The 12,973-nt window shown below is 42.8% G+C and overlaps 1 protein-coding gene across 6 annotated transcripts in view; it reads left to right on the forward strand.

Moving 5' to 3' along the window:
• The window catches only part of ULK2 (unc-51 like autophagy activating kinase 2), a 59,414-nt gene extending 52,954 nt beyond the window's left edge, over nt 1-6,460 (forward strand). For 5 of the 6 annotated variants that reach the window (XM_073315962.1, XM_073315964.1, XM_078849291.1 and 2 more), the window contains 6 exons: nt 109-317; nt 545-723; nt 1,725-1,843; nt 2,325-2,482; nt 3,520-3,655; nt 4,584-6,460. In XM_073315962.1, coding sequence (XP_073172063.1) covers nt 109-317; nt 545-723; nt 1,725-1,843; nt 2,325-2,482; nt 3,520-3,655; nt 4,584-4,651 — 869 coding nt within the window. In that variant the 3' untranslated portion in view covers nt 4,652-6,460. Of the gene's footprint in view, nt 1-108; nt 318-544; nt 724-1,724; nt 1,844-2,324; nt 2,483-3,519; nt 3,656-4,583 lie in introns of those variants that run through there. The other variant, XM_073315967.1, reaches the window with a different exon arrangement.
• Nucleotides 6,461-12,973: the final 6,513 nt, after the last annotated feature.

Genomic DNA, 12,973 nt, shown 5'->3' on the forward strand with positions numbered 1-12,973 from the left:
ACAGACGGTATAAAGCATAACGAAAAACTCCCCCTGGTGAATTTAGGTGACTTCTGCTTTATCCTGGACCAAGCTGTTTGGACTGAGTGTGTTTTATTTTTCCTATAGTTGGATCAAACAGTTCTGGAGGGTCTCTCTGCTCTACTAGTGGCCGTGTATATATGGGCTCCCCTCCCGGTATTTATATGGGGTCATCTCCTCCTGGAGCAGAGGCAGCTCCAAGTCTGAAGTACATGTCTTACGGTACTTCACCTCCCAGCTTAGAGGGTTTTATCACTTTTGAAGCTCCTGAACTGCCTGAGGAAACATTAATGGAGGTACAGAAAAATTAATGTTTTGTCATGTTTAATGCCAATAAACGAGTACTTAGAAATGATGGAAATAAGGCTGAGGATCTGCCTGAGTTCTTGAGTTCCTGCTCTTGGTATTAATAGTGTGTGTGTTGCACAGTGTTGCTGAGATGCTGACTATTCTCCAGATAGCTGCCATGTATTTGCCACATGGCCTATTGTGATTAAATTGTCTTCTCCTTTCCTTCTGGCAGAGAGAACATACGGATACACTGCGTCATCTGAACACGATGCTGACTTTTATAGAATGTGTACTGGACCTGACAGCAATACGGGGAGGAAACCCAGAACTGTGCACCTCTGCAGTGTCATTGTATCAGATTCAGGAGAGCGTGGTGGTTGATCAGATAAGCCAACTAAGCAAAGAATGGGGGTAGGTATTTGGCTAAGTAGTTGTTCTAGAATTAGTGAATTTCAGATCAATTCGTATGTCTGCGCATGACCGTCCTCGTTCTGACTTTGTCAGAAGTGACCTTTCTGCTTTAGGGAATGTTTGGTGGTAGTATGAACATTTTTTTAACAACTGAAAAGCAAAAAGGCCCAGAAACAGCGTAGCAGAGGAAAGACTGAAATGGGCCGGCAGGTGAATAACTAGGAATCCTGGAAAAGGGAAAGTGATGAGGGGTGGGGGCTTGTTTCTTTTTCTCTGAACTGTCAGATGAGAGGAGGGCGAGGCTGGTGGCTGCTGCCTAGAGCAGTGTTACACTTCGTCATGCCTGGGAATCTGAGCTCCAGTCTTCACATCCTCAGTTATGGGGAAAGGGGAGCTCTCTGCATGACTCCATCAGTAACTATCTCTGGCTGACCAGGAGCGGCGATACTGAGCTCCAAAGGGAGTCACATCTAAGCCTCTGTCAGAGAATCAGCTCGGTCCTGATGTGAAACCTTTAGAAGTGAGGAGAAATAAGGTGAAAATGCTGGTGATGGGAGTGGAAATTTCAGTTGTTTCTCCCTTCCTGCAAAAAAGAAATGGTGTGTGTGATGGTCCCAAATGTTGGAATTATGAAAGTAACCCCTGGGGTGGGGAGAGTGTGTGAGGACACTCGAGAAAAGTGCAAGCAGGGGCTTTCTGGAAGGACATTGGCCTCATGTAATTAACCTACAAACAACAAATTGGGTTTCTTCTATTTTGTGCATGAAAACAAAGTTTAGATGTGCACTCTCTCCTGGCCAGAGAGATGGGTTCTCTCACAACCAGTGCTGCACAGAGCGCCCGGGGTGCTTTGTCATTTTTGTACACCTGTTTCCTCACTCCCGACAGTTATTTCTTGTCAGCACATAGTGTGGGGAGCGTCTGGCTGTGGGTTGAATATCTTCATTTGAAAAAGAAGAAAATCTTTAAACATCAGACATGCTAAAATTATTTTTTTCCAGACAAGTAGAGCAGCTCGTGTTGTATATGAAAGCAGCACAGCTACTAGCATCTTCTCTGCATCTGGCCAAAGCACAGATCAAATCGGGAAACCTGAACCCATCCACTGCTGTTAAACAAGGTATATGCAGCCATTGTTTTGGGACACTGATTTCCTTTGCTTGTGACTTATTGACATTTCTTTGGCCCATCAGTGAAAAGAATGAAGTTGAAACATTCAGGATCTCACTGTGGCCAGACACCATATGCCTTTTCTGCCTGCAGCTGTACTAGTCAGTCAGGAAACCTTGACTAAATCAGCTGCGCAAAGAGGTGTCTTAGCGCTTTCCAGAACTGACCGTGCTTATTGTACTTCTGGAGAGAGAGAACTGCAGACACAGAATTGCTTAATTACTATGACAAAAAGATGGTGATAGTGGTTAGGGAATGGTTGATTATTAATATGAAGTGAAAATTATTTGACATGCTCTCCCGACAGCAAAAATGACACAGTAGATGGTAAAATAAAACTACAAAGATAAACAGACTTACTTGATTAGAAAGCTACCCTGTAAAGTTGAATTTAAATGTTTTAACCTCTTCTTAACACTGACTTTCTCCAGTTGTCAAAACTCTGAATGAACGATATAAATTCTGCATCACCATGTGTAAGAAGCTGACAGAAAAGTTGAATCATTTCTTCTCTGACAAGCAAAGATTTGTAGATGAAATCAACAGTGTAACTGCAGAGAAACTCATCTACAACTGTGCTGTGGAAATGGTAAATCATTCCTTTCATCTGTGTTTAAGGTATTGAGATCAGTAAAAGTAGTAACACTTGGTGATGGGCACAACCTCCTCTCACGTGTCTCTAATGTAACCAGACAGCACTGCATGTGTGGCCTTAATCCTGTTCATGCCTGGGCTGATGTAATCTTCCCCCAGATCATTTCTGAAGTTCCTCGCTGATACGGTTGCTCTGAGGTTTTCCCCCACATCAGCAGCTTTTGTATATAGATGCTACAAAATGCACTGCTAAGCTATACAGTCCATGATGGGGTTCTGTGTGCTGGAGTATCACACAATAAAGCTTACTGCAGCACAGAAACAGAAGACACACACAGCTTCCCAATCAACTGGTTTTAGTTTCGGGAGTTGTTTAGAGTGGGGGGACTCCTAGGTTGGAGAAGCATGTCAGCAGGTCTATGCAAAATAAAAATGTTAATCAAGAAATATGGGGAAAAGGTATCTGTGTATCTGACAAGTTTTGAGTACACAGATATTTGGATAATCCCAGGAACAAGGTGCAGCAAGTGTATCGCATTAGGAGACTGACTTACCTTTCAGATAAGGGGAAGTTCTGGTGAAACGGAATTGGATAAATAGTGGTGTTAGATGTAAGATCTTGGCAAGTATCCACTGTACTTAACCTTCATGATTCAGTAGCCACACACAAATTAGCTTGTCTCCCTCACAAATAAAATAAGCTTGATAACAGGTGTGTATATGTGAGTAGTTACAATTTGAAATGTACGTATATATTGTACCATGCTTAATAGTAAAGGAACATAAAGCATTTCACATCTATACATGCAGGACTCTTTTCACCTAATGCCACACAAACTTACTTTCCTGTAACTTCTCCATAAGATTATATTAAAAATTATAAAACCAGACCAGTATATTTAAGGTACAGAAGCACTGTTAATTAGTATCCACAGAGTGATGCTCATTTATCAGTCAGTTCTCCGAGACAACTTTTTATAATTGTATTTGCTTAGAACAATTCATATAGCTTATGTTAATGAATGCTTCCAGGTTCAGTCAGCAGCACTAGACGAGATGTTTCAGCAGACAGAAGATATTACATTTCGATACCACAAAGCAGCCATGCTGCTGGAAGGACTGACTAAGATACTGCAGGACCCTGCAGATATAGAAAATGTTCACAAATGTAAGTTATTTTGGAGAGTGTACTTTGTGTACCTTGGTAGTAACTGAAAATTCTGGAGAGTAAAAAAATTGATCCTGTACTTCTCTTCAAAATGCATAAAGTGTTTCTTTACTATAAAAATAGCAACATTTGGCTGTGAAGAACAGAATAAAAGGATCTAACATTTTGGGTGAAATCCTGGCCCAGTTGAAGTCAATGGGAGCTTTGCCATTGACTTCGGTAGAGCTAGGATTTTACCTCCAGTATTGTTTGCCAATCCATGCAAAGCCTCTTCACAAGGCAAATCCTGATCCATGCATCTCAAGGCACAAAGCCATTCACAGTATTGCACTTGTAGCGGAAGCTATTACTGGTGACTGAGACAAGAGTTTTTAAAACATAAGAACTCAGAGGAACAAATCTATGTTCCAAAAGTGGAAAACTGGGAAAATGAAGGGCAAAAGTAGATTTGTAATAAATTCAATTTAAAAAGTAAATCCGAAGGATAAACGCTGGACTCCTGAAACAAGACTAAACACAAACAGTGGGTAAAAATCATTGTGCTGAGCTTTGTGTTTAACTTTCTTAATAAAATCCTCTGAATGCAGATGAACTTCCTTTGTCTGATATTTATTATCTGCCTTGTATATTTAACTCATGGGGGGGGGAGGCACCTATAGTGTAAGATGAGCACTTACATTTGTATATATTTTAAATATATATAAATCTGTAATTTCATGATTAGGCATAGCCTTTAAAAGCAGCAAGCATGAGAGGAGTAGCCAGTTTGGATGGTTTTCAAATGCTCGTCCTTAGCTGATGCTGCTACATAACCTGAAGAGCCATGTCTGTTTTGATGCAATGATTTTATTCTTTCTGCATTGAAATTAATTTACGCTTGATGTGTTCAGAACTTGACTGTAACTTTATAATTTGTGGTTTTTTTCAGATAAATCTAGTATTGAGCGACGGCTCTCTGCACTTTGCTATAGCACAGTGGCTGTGTATGAACACTAGCAGTATCCCAAGGACCAGGCGGTGTGAACAGAAGGGACCACTCAGTGACATTGTACCTTTTTTTTTTTTGCTACAGCTTAATTGTTGTCATTGTCCCACTGCTCTGTGGAAGACAGTTTTTAAAGTTCTGTGGTGACTACCAAAGAAACAGCAGTGAAATTCAAAGAGGAAAAAATCCAAAAGTACATTTATCGAAAATCTGCCTTACTGATACAGTCACTCGTCCCTTTTTCCTCCTAGCAGCAGAATTTAAAAGAAATCACTCTTCACTTTCTAACTGAACTTTGTACATGTACTTTCAACTACAACGATCAATTTTATTTTCCTTACTAAGGACTATTCAGAATGGATCCTTCTTCACAAAGTATGCAAAGCTGTGTTTCTGTAGGGAGATTCCACTCAAAGGTTTGTAGAAGACTGTTTTTTAATTGCCAGTATCAGACTGTTGAATGAAGGTATGAAATTCCAAATGTATAAACCTGCAGTTTGAAGCTTTTTTGGCTAAGCTTGTTTGGATCCAAGCTTACATCGTGTAAATACAGCTCATCAGTGAATAGAGGAAGGATGGGAAGTAAGTCCCTTTTAAAGAAGGAGAGGAAGAGGTCAATGGAAGAAATTTTGCTCCACCTCTTCAAAATCCTCAAACAATTTTATCAGCTGATGTGGATACAACTTGATGCTCTTCTTCCAAAACAGTTTGTATTGCACTAATTTACTAAAGCAACTGTACATTCATTTTTGAAGAACTATTAATTTAAAAAAAATGAGAAAAGGCACAATGGACTCAGCTGAAAAAGTTTTATTTCAGTGTATATAAAATCCTTTTCAGAATTTCCAATGTAGCTTCTAGAAGACTTTCAGACAAACTGTAAAAACTTGTATTCATGTGAACCTTTCCATTTTATACCTATTTATCTAATACTTGAGTAACTACTGCTACAGACTTTCTCAGTAATGGAAATGTTTTGAGTTGCTGGTTGTTTGCTTTCAAAATAGGTTTGGTTGCATCTTTTGTTGTGCGTGCAGTATGTGCATTATTGCCTGCAGTCTCTGTGAGTATAACAACAGCTCTCTGAATCCTCTTCCTTGGGCAGTATTAAAACAAATACTGTAAACTGAGAGGCTCTGTTAGGAGCCGTGTGAGACTAGAAATAGGTTGGGAATTGGGATGCTGATTTAGTGATGTGGGATTTCTACATACAGTGCGTGAAAAATCAGGGTATTTGTGTGTGCATTTTTAGGGAGAGGTGGGAAGCTTCCCATAGCCTCATAGGCACTTATCATTTCAAGCATCCCTTCAGATCATCAGAACAGTAATTCACGAAGTATTTAGGCAGATCATCTTCTCTGGAATGGTTCCTATATTTTACTTTTGGAAGTTTTTTTGGGGGGTTACTCAACTGCTTGAATACTTGAATAAACCATTCTCCAGGACAAAATCATTTTAATCCTCTTTTAGATACCGTGGTCTGAACTATTTTACAAAGTTGTACAGTTCTCATGCATCAGTATTGTTTTAGTGTACTGATAACCATGTGTTTCCTTTTCTTTGACAAAGTAATGTACTTTTACCCTTATTTATCTGTATGAAATTCCAACAGTTAATTTGAAAGTGTTTATTTATATAATATTTGTATTTTTAGGTCTTTAATACAGTGTTTCTACCTCTCCTTTGTAACTGCATGCATTATTCTTGAAACTAGGTAATAACTCACTGAACTGTTGCATAATAGCCTTTTTATTATGGCCTGTATAAATGTATATTCAGGTAAAATAAAGACTGACACCAGATGTGTTTCTATGGTACAACCTTAGTTTGTATCTTGCACTATAATTGGGGACTCTTATATTCAAAAAACACACTGCAATATTGGCTAGTGTTTAAATCAGGGACTGAACAGGCCCTGGAGATTGAATGTGCTTCACAGGCCAAGAGGTGCGGCTGGCAGCAATCAGCTGAGGCATGTTGGCAGCGCAGCGTGATGGAGCTTGCATTGCTGCTTGTGCTCAACCTCTTTGGTGACAGAATGGTCTCCAGCATTTGCTTTAAGCAGTTACCTTTCCTTAAAGCAACAACCTGTTAACCCTGTTTTTTTTAAAAATGTCATGGAGTTGAAAACTAAGATGCTGAACAGATTTTTGGATAAGAGCTGGAAATCTTTCAGTGAGATGCCTCTTAATTGCCTTTAGCAAGGAGGCTCAGTGTTCGAGTTGCTAGAAACACGTGTAATTACATACACCTGATAGACGGGCTGGTTCTAAATGACATTTCTGCCTGCTAAAAGTTGCAAAATTTAGTTTTCCATTGTGCTGCTGAAGCTGCTTCCCCAGTTGAGTGTGGTGGAGTAGCTGGGAAAGGGCTGTTTTTTCTTTGCTGTACTAGCAGGATTTTCCAGCATTTACCAGAAAAAGAAAAAAACTGCTCAGAACTAGACCCTAATTATAAAAGAAAAAGGAAAGGGAGGAGCACAGTGTGCTGCCGGAATATCTGAACATGCCTCTGGCCCTAATACAAAGGTCTGGGAGATAGTCGACTTTTCCCAAGAACTCATTGTCATCTTCCACAGAATTCAGGCTCTCTCTCTCTCCCTACTCTCCTCCTGCCAACAGTCTACAGCTGCACAAACAGGAGGGAGAAGAAAGGGCCATTCTTGTTCTCTGGTTTTCAGGAGGAGGAGATGACCAGTGTTGAACATGGCCTGTCTTCCTATGTAAACTTTCAACACAGATTCTCCTAGCTCCAGCTCTCTGTATTGAACAGCAGGTATCTGATTCTGCTAGAAGCTTTTCTCGCCCTTTAAAAAAACAGAAATCAAGGGGAAACATTTCACCCTTCAGTGCTGTATTTCTTATTTGAATGCAGTGGATTTTATCTCCCTTAAGAGGATCATGTTTAGTGCTACCTACATTTTTCTCCTCTCCACAGTGCATAATGTCCACTGAGCATCTTGAAAACCTGTTTACATTCTGACTTTGTTATTTTTAATAGTGGGAAAGCTGAATTCCTTTCCTTTCCTCTGGTGCAGACAATGAATTCTGGTTAAATTCATTGTGTAGATTGCATCAAAACAGATTCTTTCAACCCATCAGTGAGATCTCAAAAGATTCTCTTTTCCCTTCCTGTGCTGCATTTTAAGTTAGGTCACATCTGAGGCACTGATTATTAAGTCAATTGATATTTTGAAAAGTATCTTCCAATTCTTTGATTTGCATTTCAGAGAGGAGGGGGAGATTGAGGAAGAGGAAAGACAAGACTCCATTTGCCCAGCAGGACAGAAGAGGGGGGCAGCTTTTCTCCTCTCCTAGTACAAAGTTGGATGCTGCTGTTTTCAGAGCCTGTTGCTGCTTTGAGCATTGGACAGCCAGGCTGACACGAGACCTCATTCCTTTGTAGCTCAATCTCCCCTTTTCCCTCCTTCATCCTTAATTTCCTTTCCTTTGAAGTCTGCTTGACACTATCTTCTCAAATGGCCAAAATTTCCTTGGCTGTTTTTAAACAGTCTTCTTTTATCCTAAACTACATCCTCTCTAATGCCTCAGCCTTTACTTGAACTAATAAATGCACAGGGCATATGCTTAGCTACTCCACACCCTAGAGCAGCGAGGCCTATCTGAGTATCCCCTTCACTAACATCTCTTACTCAGTAGGAGCCCAGTCTAGCTAAATGTTGGCACTGCCTTTTGTAGGCAGCAGACTCTCCCGTCTTCAGCTGAAAGCGAATTGAATGCAAACGCTGCTGAGTCTTGTTCAAGTCTTTGCACCAGTCACTTCTCTTTTTTTGCTTGCTTTCACATTTTCCATCGCTCCAGCTATGTCTACAATGCAGCCTACAGATTGTTGCTTTGTATGACTATGTGCTGCTCTCACAAACATGAGGTCAGCCTCTGCCCTCCAAACTATTGACACCATAAAATGAACTGAGCTGCTTTTATTCATTTAGGCTCTTTAAAGCCTCTTTCTTTTCAACAGCAATTTCAGAAGCTATTCCAGACTCTCCTTTATCTCCATGTGTATGCTGGCCAGCTTCCTGGATTTGTACCTTCTGTAACTACATCTCTTCCATCTTGTTGTGCCTCTCTGGCCTGGTTTTTGTGACTCTTTTAATGCACCCAGACAGTATGATAGACACCATGGATGCCAAGGGTAGCTCTATGCAGCAAAAGCTAGGCACAGGCTTGTCAACCCAAGCTAGCTTGAATCCAGCTGCATGGGTAACGAGGAGAGTGAAGACAACATTGGCTTCAGCACAAGCCCTGCACAGATGTGGGTACATACTTGGCTCCCCAGCCTTCACTCCTGTTCTTGTCCAAGCTAGCTAGATACAAGTTAGCTCAGGCAGGCAGCCAACATGTAGTTCTTGCAGTGTGGATGCACCCTTATAAATAGGGCCCTCCAAATTCACAGTCCATTTTGGTCAATTTCACCTATTTAAATCTGAAATTTCATGGTAGGGTAATGGCAGGGGTCCTGACCCAAAAAGGAGTTGGGGGGTGGGAGGTCGCAGGGTTGTTGTAGGGGGGCTGCAGTACTACCCTTACTGCTGCTGCCGATGCCTTCAGAGCTGGGTGGCTGGCGAGTGGCGGCCGCTGGCCGAGAGCCCGGCTCTGACGGCAGAGCCACTGCCAGCAGCAGCGCGGAAGTAAAGGTGGCCTGGTATGGTGTTGCCACCCTTCCCTCTGCGCTGCTGCCTTCAGAGCTGGGCCCTTGGTCAGCAGCCGCCCCACTCTGAAGGCGGCAGCAAGGGTGGCCTGGTATGGTGTTGCCACCCTTCCCTCTGCGCTGCTGCCTTTAGAGCTGGGCCTTTGGTCAGCAGCCGCCCCGCTCTGAAGGCGGCAGCGTGGAAGTAAGGGTGGCCTGGTATGGCGTTGCCACCCTTACCTCTGCGCTGCTGGTGGGGCTCAGCCTTCAGACCAAGCTGCCGGGCCAACAGTCGCTGTTCTCTAGCCACCCAGCGCTGAAAGCAGCACAGTAGTAAGAGTGGCGATACCGTAACCCCCCTAAAATAACCTTGCCAACTCCCTTTTGGGTCAGAACCCCTTGTTTGAGAAACACTGGTCTCCTCTATGAAATCTGTATAGTCGAGGGTAAAAGCACATAAAGACCGGATTTCACGTCCATGACGCGTTTTTCATGGCCGCGAATTTGGTAGGGCCCTACTTATAAAAGACACAAATTGAGGATCACTGTCTAGGGTCTTGCCAAACTGCTCCAAAACCAAAGCATGTTCTCTCCCCTGGTTCCCCCGCAGGAAAAGGCTGTGAATGCAGATTGGATTTGCCCAGTGATCTCAAGTTGAACACGTTTGATTAACCAAAATTGGACATTTTCTATAGCTGATGCAGTTTCACAACAATTGAGATCATCCAGGAAGAGAGGATCCCTAGGGTAACTGGGACCCAATCCCTGTAAAGTTTTGTAGGTTGAAATCAACAGCTTGGATTGTATCCAGAAATATGTAGGAAGCCAGTGCAGATCATGGTGCATAGGTGTAACAAGATCCATGTGTGGCCAAATTATTTCATTTAATAGAGGCGTTGTTGTGGCTAAGTATAATAAAGTAATGTGTGAGGGACAGGGTTAAGTAGGACAGGAATGTAAGATTGACAAGCCTTTCTGAGTGATGAATATATATAAATATATTGGCAAAGTAAGGCTGCAATGCAAGGCTGAGGCCTGTAAGCTTTCAGCTTCGCTATACCAGGCCTAAGGAGGGCTAACATAAGTTGATGACCCAGGAATAACCCTGTACCAGGGTAAGAACTTTCTTATACTATTTATTTACTAAGTATTGACAGCTTTACCAACCCTTGCCATCTAAATATCACAAACACAACAATCATTACAAGAGTGAGCTTTTGTTTAAAGAGACAGTATACAGTCATCAGACCTCTGTTTATATTCTGGAGTGAGTGTCATTCCAACACCTATGCCATGTCATTTCTAGTGAGTTTTGTTAACAATATATAAGAACTCTCTTGAAGTTGGGTGATCTTAGGCTGTAGCCCCAATGCCGAGTGAATCCTATCTGCTGCTTAGAAAGGCAGCAGGGAACTCTGGGGTGAGGTCCTGCCTCTGAAAGGAAATATTTGGCCCCTTCTGGATAAGTTTTGGAACCACAGGTATCTGGAAGAACATGCTTGATGGACCCAAGAAATTACCACTTCACATCATGTGATACCAGGGAGGCAGTAGCTGGCAGTCGAGTGACTCCAACTTAGCCTGCGCTGTTACTGGACACAAGTCAAGTGTAGTTTTTAAGCTATCCCAGCAGAGTTAATTGTATCCATACAGTGCCAGCTACCAACATATATCCTCTGACGGATCATCTCAAACCTCGTTTTTTAAACACTACAAGAAGAAAGCTATAGACAGAAGCCAGTGCATATAGTAGCATGGAACTACAATGAAATGCATCTCCTATGAGCAGAATAAACTATGGGAATGGGGAGGTGGTTATAGAATTTGGATGGGACCAAAAAGTTTATACACCGAAATAACCAGTGAATGTTTGTAGCAAAACTGAACCTCCTGTAGTGAATTCACTAGCCAAACCCAACCCCCAGTTAGAAGGAGGCATCCTTTATTTTATTTGTTTCACTCTGAGGCAACAGGTTAGAGTAAAAATCCACAGAAAGAAACTGGTTACTCTCCTTTTTCACTCTGAAAAGGCCCCTGCTCTTCTCTCGTACCAGCCTGGCAATGACGCAGAGTGAGAAAATGCCAGTGAACTAGCCTAGTATTTGCAAGGGCCAGAGTTCAAGTCCAGGCCTGGTAAGCAATTGGAGCTATGGGGAGAAACGTGATGCGTACAGAACTGACATCCAACTGCCACACACTTCACACCAGCAAAGGGAAAAGTTCCATTAGAAGCTATTCCGCTCTGTGTTTAGGCAGCTGCAACTAAAGTGTTGCCTCCAGCAAGAGGACTTGAAAGGAGGCAAACTTCCCTTTTCAAAAGAATATTAGGAATACAGTGGAAAAGCTGTAAAAACCCTATACAATGCAGCTGGCCTTGGCCCAGCCCCAGTCTCCCAGTCCCTTGGGAACAGAATCCTTTTCTTCTTGGAGGATCACTGCACGGAGGGGATAGTTGGAGTAATTTCAAGCAGAGCGTGAGAACGTATTTGTGTCTCACCCAGGCGGTGCTTGTCTCTTGAATGTTTCCCACTAAACAAATTCATGTTTGTTCTGTTATGATGTAGCCTAACGCAAAGGAAGAAACTGATGCCTCAGAGGGATCTGTATATACATCACGGTGCTAGATGTGGTCTATCTTTCAGGCAGATCCCTGCCCTTTCTCTGCATATTGACTCCCTGCCCACTGCTGGACTGCGGTTTTGGTTTAACCCTTTGCTAAGAGCCTTTCCCAGGATGCTTTGCTTATTAGGGCTCTCCTAAGTCTGAGAGACAGCTCACTGCAGTTGTGCTTTGTTCCTTTGGCTTCCAACTGCTATTAGTTGTGGCTCCCTTCCTCCCAACTCAGCACTTGAGCTCCTTTTCTCCTTGTTTTTCTCTTTCCTCCCAGAAGAGGCCAAATGGTCTCTGTCTACGGAAGGTGTAGGCGATGTACACTAAAACATTGGCAGAGACGATGCTTAGAACTCCACCTCCCTCCAAGCTAATGGTGTGATGAGAGCCAGTGGGAGAAGGCTCTGTACCCTGCTCTCACACTCCTGAGCCATCCACTCCTTTGCCAAGCCATCTCGAGCAGCGTCTGGGAGTGGGAAAGAGAACAACACAGACAGGTTTGTTCTCCAAACCCTGTGCATGCCTGTAATTTATGGGCATGGAAGATGACAGTCTTGCTAATTGGTCCAAGGGGAGAAGATGCTAGAACAAAGTCTGGTGGGGGAGAGGGCTTCTCTCACGTTCAGTCGCTCAATAAAACCTGTCACCTGATGCCATAATTATAACACTGGGGACTAATGGCACCCCAGTAATGTCTGCCATACGATTCCTCTAGAGTTCAGTTACCTGTCCACAAACACCCCTTCTGCCTTGTTTCTTGGAGACTGAGTAAAAACAGACTATTCCCCAAGCTGCTAGCCATGAGAAACTACCATGAGCAAGCCCTCAAAAAGCCAGCATGTGTTCTTGTCATGTTCCAACTCAAGGATTCCCCCATTCTCCTTGTATCACATGTCCGTCTTACCAGCCTGCCACCCAAGGAGGGCTACACAGATCTCTAGAGATGCTGGATGCTTTCTAAATCCACGTCCCAGTAATCTGCAGTGGCTGATGCTTTAACAGCTCGAGGGGTCAGTGGGGAGGCACCTGGGGCCCTTCTCTTTCCCCAAGGACTCAACATGCTGCCTCTTTAG

Source organism: Lepidochelys kempii, chromosome 17 (assembly GCF_965140285.1).
Source record: "Lepidochelys kempii isolate rLepKem1 chromosome 17, rLepKem1.hap1, whole genome shotgun sequence".
NCBI classification, from domain to species: domain Eukaryota; kingdom Metazoa; phylum Chordata; order Testudines; family Cheloniidae; genus Lepidochelys; species Lepidochelys kempii.